The sequence below is a fragment of the Coffea eugenioides genome, chromosome 1, assembly GCF_003713205.1.
Source record: "Coffea eugenioides isolate CCC68of chromosome 1, Ceug_1.0, whole genome shotgun sequence".
Classification (NCBI taxonomy): domain Eukaryota; kingdom Viridiplantae; phylum Streptophyta; class Magnoliopsida; order Gentianales; family Rubiaceae; genus Coffea; species Coffea eugenioides.
In genome coordinates, this window is record NC_040035.1 from 4,027,491 (window position 1) to 4,044,021 (window position 16,531).

The 16,531-nt window shown below is 42.7% G+C and overlaps 1 protein-coding gene across 1 annotated transcript; it reads right to left on the bottom strand.

Moving 5' to 3' along the window:
• Positions 1-2,302: 2,302 nt before the first annotated feature.
• On the bottom strand, positions 2,303-10,702 carry LOC113765885. Its single transcript, XM_027310131.1, has 7 exons — positions 10,348-10,702; positions 9,169-9,278; positions 6,767-7,798; positions 6,190-6,607; positions 5,934-6,036; positions 3,437-5,003; positions 2,303-2,926 (listed from the first exon to the last, which is right to left on the bottom strand). Exons 1-7 carry the CDS (start codon positions 10,700-10,702, stop codon positions 2,303-2,305), a joined length of 4,209 nt encoding a protein of 1,402 aa, XP_027165932.1.
• Between the last annotated feature and the right edge of the window lie 5,829 nt (positions 10,703-16,531).

Here is a 16,531-nt window from a genome sequence, read left to right on the forward strand (position 1 = left end):
CAACACCCCAAGTTAACCTTGATGTTGTTCTTCATACTCCAGAGGAAGAAGAACTCAGGGCGAGAGAGTATGCCGGAGCTGTCCTTGCGCCCCGAGTAGCTGTAGGCTAAGAATCGCTGAACATAGCGGGCACTAGGGTCCTTAAGAAAGGAGCTCCTAGACCGGGAAGGATCGTAGCGGTGCTGATCGACGGACATGTCTTCCCACACATCATGGTAGTGGGAGAGGAACGGCTCTATGTAGTCACAGGCACTCTCCGCATACTCCCTAGTCTCAGCATACTCTCTAGTGATAAACCCAAATGCCAGATTGAATTGGGTAATGGAGAAATTGAACTCTCGACCCATGAGCCGGAAATGAATGACATTTGGTGTGTCAACGGTGTATCTCGTAGGTAACTCGAACTCAAAGGTGGAGTAAAACTCCCGAATCAGCTCAACAAAAGCGGGGCAGGAGATATCAAGATACGGGCACCACCCAATGGCGGTAAACATCTGATTGACCTCCTCCCGTATACCCAGGGCAGTCATAGTGATTTTGTGACAAGATTTGCAGGGTATAATACGCCTCTCATAGACCTTAGCGTATCTCTGCCGATCGGCGGGTCTGGTAAATGTTAAGTGCCCCCCAAAGTGAGCAGGTGTATCTACCTGAGCACCCCTACCCCTACCCAAACGGGTTCGAACACTAGAAGAGGAGGGTAGGTTGGTAGGGGAGTTGACAGGAATAGAGGCTTGTGGAGGGGGTTGAGACTGAGAGGCCCTAGACCTAGAGGAGGATTTTGGTCTCACCATGATTTGGAGCAATCAACTTAATCAACAAAAGTCCCAGCAAATATAACAACTTGCCAGTGCCAACAATAAATAAAGAAATGCCAACAAACCAAGGGCCCAGCAATTGCTACCCGGCAATATCAGAAGTAACTGAAGCAAAAACCCCCCCAAAGAAACCTCAACAATTCCTCCAGCAATGCAAGCAAAATAGACCTCCCACGTTAACAATCGACTACAGTATGTCAGCTCAACCCAAAATTTTAACAAGTGGCTCCAGATGGCCAATTAAACGCACAATTGCACCCAACCCAAAAGAATTAGCAATTCCAAGCAAATATAATCCAACCAGTACCACTGGTGGAAAATCACCCAAACATGCGGGGAACCAAATAGCACCGGCAAATACTGAGAAATTGGGCAAATGTCAAATACCTCCACTAGGACTACTCCAGGCGGCAAACAGAGAGGCGGAGGTGAAGCTGGTGGTGACTGGCGGTGTCCGTGTGCAGCGCACGGCTGCCTGACTGCGGTGGGCAGCGGCGGCGTGAGCAGAGAGGCTACGGGCTCGTTCGTGGGTTGCGGGTCGCAGCCAAGGAGGAACGGCGGCGCGCGGAGGCGCGCGTGAGGAGCTCGCTGCGGCGGGCAGCGGCGCGCGGCTGTGGTGGAAGTGGAGGTGGACGGTGGAGATCTAGTGGTGGATGGCGGAGGTCGCGGGCGAGATGGGCGGCGATGGAGAGAGAGATCTGCTGACTGGCGGCGGCGCGCGGACAGAGGCGCGGCGGGCGGCGATGGCGCGCGGCTTCGGCTGGTCGAGCGTGCGCAGAGAGCAGGGGAGCAGCAGAACAGCGGAGAAGAAAGAAAAGAGAAAGAAAGAAGAAGAAAGAAAGAAAAAGAAAGGAAAGAAAAGAAAAGAAGGAAAAGAAAGTTTTTTTTTTTATTTTTTTATATTAATAAATGAAATTGCTACGGTTAAGAGGAAAAATTTTCTTGCTCTTGGTTTTTTTTTTTTCTTTTTTCTCGTTGTTGTTTTGTTATTATTTGAATAAATGAAATAATGATAATAATTTTTCTATATATATATATATTTTTTTTGAATCCTTACCTTTCCCGCGAACGTGACGCGGGCACGTCAAGAGGGCAGGAGAGCTCCCAGAAGTTTCAGAAATTCCTGATCGTGAGCGTCCTGCACATCACCACGCGGGCACGTCATGAGGGCAGGAGAGCTCCCAGAAGTTTCAGAAATTCCTGATCGTGAGCGTCCTGCACATCACCACGCCGGCACGTCATGAGGGCAGGAGAGCCCCCAGAAGTTTGAAGTTTCTGATTCCTGCCCGTCATCACGCGGGCGCGTCATAACTGAAGGTCACCTACAAATCAGCAAAAACGAAAACTAACACCCAAAATCAATCAAATTCAGGGAAAGCAGATTTAAACTATGCTACGAAACCAACAAACAATTAAAAGAAATAATGGGGTTGCCTCCCAATGAGCGCCTATCTTTAATGTCTTTGGCTAGACATGGTAAAGTGTCACTGATTAGGACACGGTGGCTCGTCTAGCCTAGTTGTCTCCACCTCTCTACCTGAAAATCCTTCGTAATAATATTTGAGACGGTGTCCATTCACCACAAATTTGTTGTCTGTCTTAGCACTTTGGATTTCAACTGCACCATATGGAAAAACATGAGTCACAATAAAAGGTCCAATCCAACGGGAACGTAGCTTACTTGGGAATAACTTGAGCCTGGATTGGTACAGGAGAACCTTCTGACCAACTTCAAATGTTTTTCTTGAAATTTGTTGGTCATGAAATGCCCGGCTTTTCTCTTTATAAATCAAGGCGTTTTCGTATGCTTCGTTCCGGATCTCCTCCAATTCTTGCAAATCCAACTTCCGTTGAGCACCGGCCTCCTCTAAATTCATATTGCATTGCTTTATCGCCCAAAAAGCCTTATGCTCGAATTCCACTGGAAGATGACACGACTTCCCAAATACCAACCGGTACGGTGACATCCCTATAGGAGTCTTGTACGCCGTCCTATAGGCCCAAAGTGCATCTTCCAACCTTTGGCTCCAGTCTTTCCTATCAGGGCGCACCATTTTCTCTAAAATGGACTTAATCTCCCGATTTGTCACCTCCGCCTGACCATTGGTCTGAGGGTGGTATGACGTTGAGACCCTGTGGAGTACACCATACTTGCGAAACAACGCAGCTATGGTTCTGTTGCAAAAGTGCGTTCCCCTATCACTGACAATAGCTCTAGGCATTCCAAACCGCACAAAGATATTAGACCTGATAAAATCTGCAACTACTCTCGAATCATTAGTTCGAGTGGCCTTAGCCTCCACCCATTTAGACACATAATCAACCGCCAGCAAAATATATAAAAAACCAAATGAAGTAGGAAAAGGCCCCATGAAATCTATACCCCAGACATCAAAAATTTCAACAAAAATCAACGGGACCTGGGGCATTTGATCTCTACGGGCTATATTACCTACCCTTTGACAGCGATCACATGACTTACAAAACACATAGGCATCCTTAAATAATGAAGGCCAATAAAATCCACTTTCCAAAACCTTATGAGCAGTTCTCTTAGGTCCAAAATGACCTCCACAGGCAAAAGCATGACAAAAAGCTAAAATTGATTGAAATTCCACTTCACTTACACATCTCCTCATTATTTGGTCTGCACACCTTTTCCATAGGTACGGGTCGTCCCAGATGAAGTACTTGGCGTCACTCTTCAATTTATCCTTCTTCGATTTTGGCCAACCTGCAGGAAAATCACCCGTTACTAGATAATTGACTAAATCAGCATACCAAGGCAATTGAGAATTTAAGGAAAATAAATGCTCTTCAGGGAATGCATCTTTCAATGGTTCCTTATCCTCCCCAATTGGTATGCGACTTAAATGGTCTGCTACTAGATTTTCTGAGCCTTTCTTGTCCCTTATCTCCAGGTCAAATTCCTGTAGTAGCAATATCCACCTGATGAGTCTCGGCTTTGCATCTTTCTTGGTCATTAGGTACCTTAATGCTGCATGGTCAGAAAATACAATTACTTTAGCACCTAGCAAATATGACCTAAATTTTTCCAAAGCAAAAATAACTGCAAGAAGCTCCTTCTCAGTGGTGGAATAATTCAACTGGGCTCCATTCAAGGCCCGGGATGCGTAATAGATGACATGAGCTGCCTTCCCTACTCTTTGCCCCAATACAGCCCCAATAGCATGATCACTGGCATCGCACATGATCTCAAATGGCAAATTCCAATCGGGGGGTTGGATGATTGGGGGTGAAGTCAGCAATTCCTTCAGCTTGTTAAAGGCCTTCTCACATTTGTCATTGAATTCGAAGGTCACATCCTTTTGTAGAAGTTGGAACAACGGGGCTCCAATTTTTGAAAAATCCTTGATGAACCTTCGATAAAAACTTGCATGTCCAAGAAAAGAACGCACCTCCCGCACACTCGCGGGGTAAGGTAATGCAGAAATAATGTCTATTTTAGCCTTGTCAACTTCTATGCCCTTAGACGATACAATATGACCTAGGACTATTCCGTGCTCAACCATAAAATGACATTTTTCCCAATTTAGCACAAGATTAGTCTCTATACACCTTATCAGGATCAATTTCAGGTTATCTAAACACGTATCAAAACTATCACCATACACACTGAAATCATCCATGAAAACTTCAATAATTTTCTCCACGTATTCAGAAAAAATACTCACCATACACCTTTGGAAAGTCGCAGGTGCATTGCACAACCCAAATGGCATTCGTCTGTAGGCAAAGGTCCCGAACGGGCACGTGAAAGTTGTCTTCTCTTGATCCTCCGGGGCAATTGCTATCCGAAAGTATCCTGAAAATCCATCCAAAAAGCAATAATAAGCTCTACCAGCTAAACGTTCAACCATTTGGTCAATGAAAGGGAGAGGGAAGTGGTCCTTTTTAGTGACGGCGTTCAGCCTACGGTAGTCTATACACTGCCTCCATCCAGTGGGTTTGCGCACTGGCACGAGCTCACCCGTTTGGTTGGCTTCTACCGTTACTCCTGCCTTCTTCGGGACTACCTGAACCGGACTCACCCAAGGGCTATCAGATATTGCAAAGATGATCCCCACATCTAGCAGTTTTAGAATCTCTTTCTTTACAACTTCCATCATGAGGGGGTTGAGCCTTCTTTGAGCTTGCCTAACAGGTTTGGCATCGTCTTCTAGCCTAATCCGGTGCATACAGATGGCCGGGCTTATCCCCTTAATGTCTGCGATTGTCCAGCCTATCGCCTCTTTATGCTCCCGAAGGACCCGGATCAATTTCTCTTCCTGAATTTTTGACAGTGCCGACGAGATAATCACCGGGAGTGTCTCATTATCACCCAAATATGCATATCTCAGGTGCTCTGGTAGAGGTTTCAACTCCAGTACAGGTGCCTGCACCACAGATGGCAATACCCTCTGATGAGGCTCGGGAGTAAAAATAGGTAAGACTTCATACCTTTTCCTGGTGGTCTGCAATGAGTGTAATGCACCTATTGTGCATTTTAAATCCTCACTCCACTCCACCTGAGGAGTTGTCTCCAACTCGAGGTGCTTGGTTAAAGCCACCTCCAACTCATCCCTGCCATCAGTTTCAAACACTTCCTGCACTACAGGATCAATAGCACTCACAGAGAAAACTGAGCTAAAGTTGGAGTTCGAGGGGTATTTCATAGTATCAAAAATATTAAAATGCACAATTTCCCCATCAAACTCCATGGACAAGGTACCCTTATTAACATCAATTTTCGTCTGTGCAGTGCTCATAAAAGGTCTACCCAATAACAAAGGTGAGGGATCAGGGGAGTGATCATCATCCATATCCAGTACATAAAAATCAGCTGGAAACACCAAATCATTAACTTTTACCAATACATCTTCAACCAACCCATCAGGATATGCATTAGTTCGGTCAGCTAATTGAATGATAATTCCAGTTTCTTTTAATGGACCTAATTTTAGAGAAGCATAGATAGACTTAGGCATGACATTAATTGATGCTCCCAGATCCAACATGGCCCTTCTGATCACAGTATTACCTATCCTACAGGGAATAGTAAACATACCTGGGTCCCCGCACTTCGGTGGGAGCTTTCTCTGCAGGACCGCTGACACATTCTCCCCAACAATAACCCGTTCATCCCCTCTCAATCGCCTTTGGTTGACACACAAGTCCCTTAGGAACTTGGCATATTTTGGTACTTGTTTGATGGCGTCTAAGAGGGGGATATTTATCTCAACCTTGCGAAAAACCTCCAAGATTTCCCTCTCCTTATCCTGCTTCTTTGATTTTTCCAACCTGCTAGGAAAAGGAGGCGGGTTAGTCCTAACTGTAATTGTTGGGTCAGGAAGTACCTGTGGATCTGCACCATTGCTGTCCTCCCTTTCGAGCTCACTTTCGATCTTCTCTTCATCCTTGTCCTTGGGGATCACAGGCTCAGGCCCTTGAACTTCCTTGCCACTCCTCAAGGTCATGGCGCTCACATTCTTCGGGTTCAACTCAGGTTGAGATGGCAATTTACCTTGATTTTGGGCATCCAAGCGGTTGATTGTTGTGGCCAGTTGACTTATCTGATTCCTTATGTCCTGCATTTCGGAATCCGTCCTTTGCTGATGTTGCATAATGGTTGCCTCCGTCCTTTGCTGATTTTGCATAATAGTTGCCTCTGTCCTTTGCTGATTTTGTGCCATGGTTGTCATCATTTGTTTCATCATCTCCTCCATAGATGAACCGGATTGAGGGGGCGGAGGTGGTCGGGGTTGGTATTGCTGCTGGTACCCTGGTGGCTTATTTGGCACAAAGCTAGACTGCCTGTTCGGTGTAAAGTTGGGTTGCCTATTCCCTCCATAACTGAGGTTGGGATGATCTCTCCACCCGGGGTTGTAGGTGCTTGAGTAAGGGTCGTACTGCTTCCTTGGCGCGGGCGCGTGGTCAGCCATGTTCACCTGTTCTGCAGTTTCTTCCTGAATCATTGGGCACATGTCTGCAGAGTGGCCTATACCGGTGCAAATCCCGCATACCCTGGCTTGTGATGCATTTCTCACAGCCTGTTGCCTAACAAAAGCAGTCAACTCATTTAGCTGCTGCTGCACAGAGGGTGTCTCTATCTCATTCACCCTACGTATTGGAACATCCTCTCTTGTACTGAATTGCTGTGAGTTCTCTGCCATCCCCTCTATTAACTCCCGTGCTTCCTGAGGGGTTTTGTTCACCAGTGCCCCTCCACTTGCAGCATCAATGATGCTCCTGTCTCTAAAAATGAGTCCCTCATAAAAATATTGTATGATCAACTGCTCACTTATTTGGTGTTGGGGGCACCTGCGCAACAAGTTCTTATACCGTTCCCAATACTCGTAAAGTGACTCCCCTGGATGCTGTTTGATCCCACAAATTTCTTTCCTTAGACTTGCAGCCCTGGATGCAGGAAAATATTTATCCAAAAATTTTTTCATCAATTGGCCCCACGTGGTGATGCTACCTGGTGACAGGTAGTACAGCCAGTCCTTCGCAGAATCTTTCAAGGAGAAGGGGAATGCCCTCATTTTTATCTGCTCTTCTGTGATTCCCGGGGGTTTCATACTGTTGCAAACGACATCAAACTCCTGCAGATGCTTATACGGCTCTTCACCTGGTAAACCATGAAAAGAGGGTAAAAGCTGAATCAGACCAGATTTTAGTTCAAATGGAATGTTGTCATTTAAAGCGGGGAAAGTAATGCACAAAGGCTGCTGAGTTAAATCAGGAGCAGCCAACTCCCTTAATGTTTGTGCATTAGCCATGGTTCCTTCCTCCTGGTCAGAGTCACTTGAAGTGTCACCAAACGAATCTGTTGGTTCAACTTCTGACTCGGGTCTTTGAGATGTAGCCCTGGAGTGCTCTTCTCTGAGTTGTCTGGTTTCCTTTCTCGTTCTACGCGCGATCTTCTCTATCTCGTGGTCAAAAATCAAATCACCTGTACGAGAAGATCGAGGCATACACTAGAAGAAGACCAGAAAATTAGGACAAAATTGAATTTAAAAAGAAACAAATAATAACGCCAGTCCCCGGCAACGGCGCCAAAAATTGACAGGTTGTCGATGCCTGTGCAATAACAAATACCTGCTCAAACTAAAAGTAATTTCTGTAGATAGTGGTGAGCAGGGTCGAATCCACAGGGACTGGGAGTAATTGTTTCTTTTCAAATTCACAGTGACAATGGGGTGTTTTTATGCAGAAGGTGACAATAAAAGAAGTTCAAATAAAATCTAAGAAACTACTAAAAATTAATTAACAAATTACTAAAATCAAATGAATGATAATTAAGGATCTAGCCAAGGAATAACTTCAGCAATGGTTCACCTAATTGATCATCGATAAGCAAAGGCAATCCCAATTATTTACTAATAAATAGGTTATAACTGCCAAACAAGCGATGACAGTCAACCCCTCCTTACTGTGTCGATGATTAAGGTACGCCCGTTAATCACTGCTCTAATTGAGAAATAATCCTAGGTACGCCCGTAGAATTTAATTCCCCAATTGCCTTACGTATTAGAGGGGCCCTATTCTAATCAAATAACGCACTACCAGGGTTATTTTAGATTAGCCCGTGTATCCCCCTAACACGAATCTAATCGTGCCAGTTGTCACTATTTTGAGGTAATTAAACAATTACGGATTTAATACCCCAATTGACAATAGATTACCAAATCAATTAATTATCCGGATCCAAGACAACCAATTAATTAAATAACCATAAGCCTAGCATTCAGGGAATATGCGGATACCAATAAAGAAAAGGGAAAGATTAAATTAAATCGATCTCACAAATTTTAGGTGAATCAGAGCCTTCGTTGCTCCTTGGCTAGAAGTGGGAAATTAGCTCATAATTGATGAACTAAATCCGCGGGAAATTGGAAAGGAAACAGCGGCCATTGTCCGTTGAAATTTTGGGAGTTGCAATACGTCGAACAGTAAGAATGCAATTGAAAGTCTCCCGCAGCAAGTGAATCTATTTAGTGTTCCAAGCATTCGTGTAGCAAAATCACTCCAGCGGTACACGGAGGAAAAGTCAGACTTTCTGCTCCTGACATGCGTGGAGCCAAGCGCAAGTGAAAGAAACTACAGCCAGAATAAAGTGCCAGGCTAATGCTCCTCACAATCTTCCTACGTAAGAAGAAAACTAGCTAACAAGTACTCAAAAGAAAAAAAGTCAACAATTCCGGCCAACTACAAGATGAAAAAGAACTAAAGGGAAAAATATAAAATCCCGTCCTCTACTTCTCTCCATTTTTTTTCTCTTTTATTTGCGGCCGGCCCTCCGAAGCAGAAACCAACCCTGCAGTCGGCATTCCTTTGCGAAAATTACCAAAATGGACTTGGTGCCTTCTGTTCCAAAAGTGCCCCTGGGACAAGCTCTCCCCTCTGAATTCTTTTCCTGCTCAATTTCCACATGTTGTCCTATTTCCGTTCTACTCCCTGAAATAAGTGCAAAATACTAAAAATGAGTAGAATCCAGCAATTAATTCACATCCAGTCAGGTGATAGGAGGAATTAATACTAAAATAAATGAATAAATTGCAACCTATCATTGCATGACAGGAATAAGTTAAGAGTGGAGATGGCAAAATATCTTGAACCAATGAATGCAAGTGAGGGAGGAGTGAATGGAGAATGTAAATTATCATCGACTCGTTTGGCGCCATTCACTAGTCCATGGAAGCCCGTAGCTCGTATGCTCAAGGATTATTCTATTTACGAGCGTTATCAGGACTATATAGAGGATGAAGCAGTAAGACGAGCCACAAGATTTTATCCTCCATGAGCAAAACATGATAATGTCTAGCCAAAGACATTAAAAAAAGGCGCTCCTTGGGAGGCAACCCAATTGTTCCTTTTAATTGTTTGTTCATTTTCGTGTGGTAGTTTAGATGTATTCTCTTTGAATTCGACTGATTTTGGGTTTCAATTTTCGTTTTTGCTGATTTATAGGTGCCCTTCAGTCATGACGCGCCCGCGTGGTGATGCGCAGGAAGCTCACGATCAGAAACTTATGGGAGCTCTCTTGCCCTCATGACGTGCCCACGTGGTGATGTGCAGGAAGCTCACGATCAGAAACATCAGAAACTTCTGGGAGCTCTCTTGCCCTCATGACGCGCCCGCGTCACGTTCGCGGGAAAGGTAAAAAAAAAATAAAAAAAAAAAAAAACAAAGAGAATTTTTCTTATCACCGTAGCTTTAGTTTCCAAAATTCAAAAAAAAAATATATTTTTTTAAAAAAATTGATTTCCGCAGAAAAAAAAAAGGAAAAAAAAAAAAAAAAAGAAAGAAAAAAAAATGTTTCTCACCGTAGCTCAAATGGAGCCTAAAAAAAAAAAAAAATCTCTTTTTTTTCTTTTTCTTTTTCCTTCTTTTCTTTCTTTCTTTTCTTTCTTCCTTTCTTTCTTTCTTTCTCTTTTCTTTCTTTCTTCTCCTCTGTTTTTCTCTGCGTCGCACGCCGCCGCAGCTGCTGAAGATCCCACTGCGCGCCACCATCGCAGCCACCCACCGCTGCCACGCGAGCCTCCAGCAGCCACCGCGTCCCTTCTCTCCCCTTCACCCCCTCGCTCTCTCCACCACCAGCTCATCTCTCCCATGTTGCCGCCCGAGCCGCCCACTCTGCCGCCCAATCTCACGCGCGGCGGGCCAACCAGCACTCCGCGCCTCCCTCCAGCTCGTTTCCACCTCTGCAGCAGCCCCAGCTCTACCTCGCGCACAACCCAGCTTCGTCGCCAGCAGCCCACGGCCGACGCCCACCTCTGTTGCGTTTCTCCCCTGCTCTCTCTCTGTCCGCCGCCTCTCAGCACTCCGCCGCCCACCTCGCCCGCGCCGCCACCTCTGTCTCGTGCGCGTCGCTCGCCCATCGGAAAAGGACCAGCCACAGCAGCCCATGGCTCCAGCTCGTCCTCTGATTCCAACACTTCCACCACAGTTGCCCGCCGCAGCAAGCCACTCGCGTCGCCATCACCGTCTCCACTCTAGCTCTCTCCTGATCGTGCGCCGCTTCATACCTCAGGCCAACTAGCTCGTCCACCGGCTAGTCCACTCTCCCTCTCTTGGCCGCACCCCACCACCGTCCACTGCCGCACGCCGCCCTCTCTCTCAGCCCACACCACTCGCGTAGCCGCGGATCTCCAAGCGCCGCCTCTGCCCACCTGTGCGTCGTAAGCTGCCGAGTCCCTTGCCGTACCTTCGCTCCATGTAGGCGTCAAGGTGGAGGTATTCGTCTAACTCCTGTTCTTTAACATGTCCAACAACCCGTGTTGGTAATTTTGCAATTTCAAGTGCATAGGGTAATTTTGGAGTTGATTGAGATTTGTTTTGCTGCTTTAGTTTTTGCATAAGTGAAGTGAATTGCTGGACTACTATGAGCATCCACTGAGCGCTGCTTCACCTGGGTTTTTGTTGAAATTTTTGCTGATTCGGTTGGCTAGTTGAGATTTTCCATTTACTAGAGTTTATTCCCAGTGGTACTGGTGGGAATATGTTAAATTGAATCTGTTACCTCTAATTGGTTGGCTGAGTTCTTATGGACAAATTTCTAAGTTGTCGTAGTTGCATTTGCTGGTTTTGACTTATGACATTGCCTGGCCAACTGGAGCCATCTGTTGAGATTTTGGGTGGGCCTACATACTGCAATTGTCTATTGATATTTGGGTGATCTGGTTCTGCTACTGCCTGTTGATTTGGAAAACCTGGTTGCTTGATTTACTTGTTGAGGGTGGTAGAATTTCGTTTAATTGTTGGGGACATCCTGGTGATTGGTTAATATTGGTTAAAACCCATGCAAAAGTGTTGGAGTTTTTCATTACTTTGGGTCAGCCGTTAGAATTATTTCGTCAACTCTGTGGGTGTTTTGACTCCACTAGATTAATTCTACTCTATTGGCTGACTGCTTGGAAGCTAGGGGTTTGAGATTTAGTTGTTAATGTCAGAGTTTTTCACTACTATTGCTTGACCTGTTCACTTCTTGAGACTCACTACTGGGGGCATTTGTTGAGTCTTTAGGTGCTATTATTGGAATATTTTATCTGGAACTAGTTAACTCTAGTTGGTTGGATATTTGATCAATTGCCAAGACCGTGTGACTGTGTTGCTATTGCTAATTCTCTACACTTCCATTGCTGCATTTAGCATATTATTGGGGCAGTTGTTATGGTTTGACTGGTGGGCATTTGTTGAAATTTTAGAATGCATTTGTTGAGAGTGTGGATGGCACAAGTTTGCTTGTTGACTGACTGAATTGGGTTGTCCTTGTGCTTATTGACGTGACTTTGCTAGTTCCCAGTAACTATGAATGTGCATTTGTGGTTGCTATCTTTGTTGGATATTCTGTCTTTTGTTGTTCGGGGTGATAATTGGCGTCAATTGTGAGTGGCGCCACTTACAAGCACAGGTTCACAACGTAGATGAGCGAATGACGAACATCACCCACCAAGTGGCAAGGATGTCTCAGAACTCGGCTTCCCTCCACTGTTCCCTCCTATCCCTTAGCTGTTCAACAGGGAAGTTTCATTGTTCTCTTCGCTTTCATTACTTTATTACCTCCATTGAGGACAATGTAGGATTTAGGTGTGGGGGGAGCAGTTATGGTGCTAGTGTCTTTCGTTCATTTTCTTTTTCTTTTTTTTTAGTGATTAGCTCGTATGTGATGCCAAGGTTTGATGTTGGATTATTGCCTCTATTTCTACTTTTGCCAAGTTTTAATAATAAAAGGGTACCAAGTTAATGTGGTTGAATCCAAAAACATCTCTTTGGTGAATATCAATGATTGTTTTACTCTTATAATTTTTGGTTAACTTTCCTAGGCATAGGGAGTGATTATTGGCATTTTCATGTGAATTGGTTCGGTTATTAACTTTAGTTCTCCATGTTTGAAAATGAGGCTAGCTGATGCAAGTTTTCTTTTGATTTTTGTGTTATATTGAGTTTTTGTGATTCTTAGTTATACATAAACTTGACTGTACTCCGCTATTAGTTACTACTGAGTAACCGGGGATCTGCACCTAAAAGTGTTGATTCTCGTGTCAAAAGGTAGTAATTCCTATGAGTACGTGGTTACGTGGCGATAGAAGCTGAGTAACCGGGCTCCTTCATCTGGCCAATGTTGGAGTTCGCGTCAAAAGGCTCAAATGGCTAGCGACTAAGTCTTTTGTTACTATTGAAAGAAAAAAAAAGAATCAAAAAAAAAAGAGAGAAAAGTAGAAAAAATGTGAAAAAAAAGTGAAGGTTGTGTTAGTGTATAATAAAAGTCAGCTTGCCGAATTATGGATTTAATGTTGAGATTTTGGTTAATAGTTGGACCATTTGCTGATAAATGTTGTGTGTCATTCATTTTTCTTAGATTAGTTAACCTGGAATTAGAGGAGTTTGTGGTTTAGAATCTAACCGGAGTTATGTTTCTTGGACTTGACCATTGATGCTTGATTATTATTATTTTTTTTCTTGGTATCTTGGCAATTTGTTGGATAGAGCAATAGTCATTGTCAAATATGGGTGTTTGTTTACTGTTCTTATGCTTGAGGACAAGCATGATTTAGGTGTGGGGGGAATTGATAGGTTGCAATTTTATCATTTATTTTATTATTAATTTTCCCTATTACCTGACCTAATGTGGATTAATTGCTAGATTCTACTCACTTTTGATATTTTGCATTTATTTCAGGGAGTAGAACGAAAATATAATAACAGGTGCTAATTTGGCAAGAAAAGAGTTCAGATGATAGAGTTTGTCCTAGGGGCATTTTGGAAACACAAAAAAGACGTGAGCCCTTTGTAATTTGGGCTGAAGTCTTCCTTTCTCCTGTGGGCCGCCGCACATCTGAGGAAGGCAGAGGATAAAAACCAAACAAATAGCAGAGAAAGAGGACAGCTGGCTTCCTGAGCTTTTCGTCCTGTAGGCTGTAGCTTAGCTTTTCACTTTGACTTTTTCATGGCCGTTTTTGAGTAGTGGCTCCCTGCGGATGGCAGGGACCATTAGAATGAAACAATCACTTTTGTAGTTTAGCTTTTCATTTGATGATTCAAACGAATTGGGTCCACTAAATCGGAGACCATGGCCGCAGCTTTTGCGTCAGTTTTGTATGGGTTTTTCTCATCAACAATGAGCTAAACTCTTTTATCTAGTCAAGGGACAACAGATGCTTTGGGTCATCTAAAATTGTGAGATCGATTTAATTTTATCTTTTTCGTTTATTTATTGGTATTCGCATATTTCTTGATTGCTATGCTTATGATTATTTAATTAATTAATTGTCTTGGATCCAGATAATTAGTTGATTGGGTAGTCTATTGTCAATTAGGGCATTAAATCCGTAATTGTTTAATTGCTCTAAAATGGTGACAACTGGCATGATTAGGTTTGTGTCAGGGGAATACGCGGGCTAATCTAAAATAACCCTGGTAGTGCGTTATTTGGTTAGAATAGGGCTCCTCTAATACGTAAGGCAATTGGGGAATTAAATTCTACGGGCGTACCTAGGATTATTTCTCAATTAGAGCAGTGATTAACGGGCGTACCTTGATCACCGACACAGTAAGGAGGGGTTGACTGCAATCGCTTGTTTGGTAGTTATAACATATTTATTGATGAATAATTGGAATTGGCTTTGCATTGATGATCAATTAGGTGAACCATTGCTGAAGTTTTTCCTTGGCTAGATCCTTAATTATCACTCGTTTGATTTTAGTAATTTGTTATTTAATTTTTAGTAGTTTCTTAGATTTTATTTGAATTTATTTGATTGTCACTTCTTGCATAAAAACACCCCCTTGTCACTGTGAATTTGAAAAGAAACAATTACTCCCAATCCCTGTGGATTCGACCCTGCTCACCACTATCTACAGAAATTACTTTTAGTTTGAGCAGGTGTTTATTATTGCACAGGCTGACAACCTGTCACTCATCCATTTTAAATCTCTTTGTTTCCCATCTTGATTGCTTAAGTAGTCAAGAAGAGTTGGCTTAATTGTTTAAGTAATCGAGAAGATTCTTTGCAGTGTGAATAACAAATAAACATTGAGAAAAAAGAAAGAAAAAGAAAAATGCAAAGTAGGAAGATGCATTTTCGAGGAAGCAACCACCAGGCATACTCTAATACCAGCCAGATTGAATAAATGAACTCGATAGATAAAGTAGAATAAATTGATTAATCGGGGCGAGATTTCAGATCTATGTCTCCTGTTGCCAGCCCTCAATCAGTTTAGTTAAGTCAACTCTTTTGGGTTTTGTGCACTGTTACATTAATCGCAATTATACTAATCTGAATCTCACACATCAAATTTGTTGATTACTACTCCAATTACCCATTCACAACATAGGTATCAACTGCCACGCATTGCGTGGGACTCTCCCCTAATAGTTAATAAGATGAAGAAGTCATTATCCATTCTCGCTTCTTTTATTTCTTGTCTTAATTATTGAAGTAACCAAGAAGTTGCTTGATTAGATGAATGATCCCACGATCCATTCTCCTTTCCTTGTTTCTTGTCACAATCCATTGTGAATATGTTTAGCAAGATGATTAATTATATGAATCTAGATAGATAAAATACACTCATTCTTTATATAATCCCATTTTTATTTATTTTACTGATAGTGGCACTGAAAATTACTGCTGAATAGGATCTAATGATAGTACCACTGAAGATAACTACTGAAAATTCAACTCGTCCAAATTTTCTGAAGAAGTGCTGCCTACCTTTCATCACTTTTAAATTCAGTCTCATCCAATCACTTTTCGGTTTTCAATTTCAACAAATAGAAGAAACTGGTTATGTACATTTCCCAGCTCTGAAAATTCATTTAAATTACCAAGAGCTATAGCATTGACACAAGAAAGTTATGAATGAAAAAGGAACCAAACCATAATACTTCTTAATCGCATCAAAAAGCACTCTTTCTGCTATTAAAGTTTTTAGCTTCTGAAGCTTAAAAAAAAAAAAACAAAAGGGTACGTGACCACACGAATAATTGACTAAAAAAATTGATGTGAAGATGTCATATGCCATTTTCACTTCTTTATTTCATTTCTTAATTACTGTTTATCGCTGGAATCAAGAGGATGCTTGCAGGTGTAAATAATACCAAATTGAAATGTGAAAAATAAAAAGAGAATCAAATTGTGCAAACGTTGGTCACTTTATTATTCTTTGTTCTTGGCCTCTGTGGCGCTTTTCACATTTTCCAGATCTGAAACAAGTCCTTACTCTGTTTTTTTTTTTTGGCAACCACTTTCATTTCTTTATTTTTTATTACACGAGAAGATGTTTCAAGCAAAGAAGAAGCAATATTGCCCAATGAGCATCTAAAGTCCACATGTAATCACAAGCCGCTAGAGTTGCCGAGTGGAGGGCACTTTTTAATAATTTTATTCCTAGAGAACATAAAAAAGAGGTACTGCCTACCACTAGTCACTTCTCCTTGAGGACTTGGGAGGCGGAGTTGGAACTTTAGGGGTGTTGATATGGAAGTGATGGAAACTTGAAGCTTGGAGTGCAAAAAAAAAAAGAAAGAAAAAAGCGTTTGGTCAAAAACTTGTTTATCAAACAAACCCAAAAAATTAGTTTGGTGAGAGTATAAAAGAGTTAGTGGGAGATCATTATTCGTCATTCTACCAAATTGAAATTTCTCGATCTTTTCTTCTTCCATTTCTCCTAGCAAAACCTTGCTTTCTTAGTTCTTTTCATTCTCT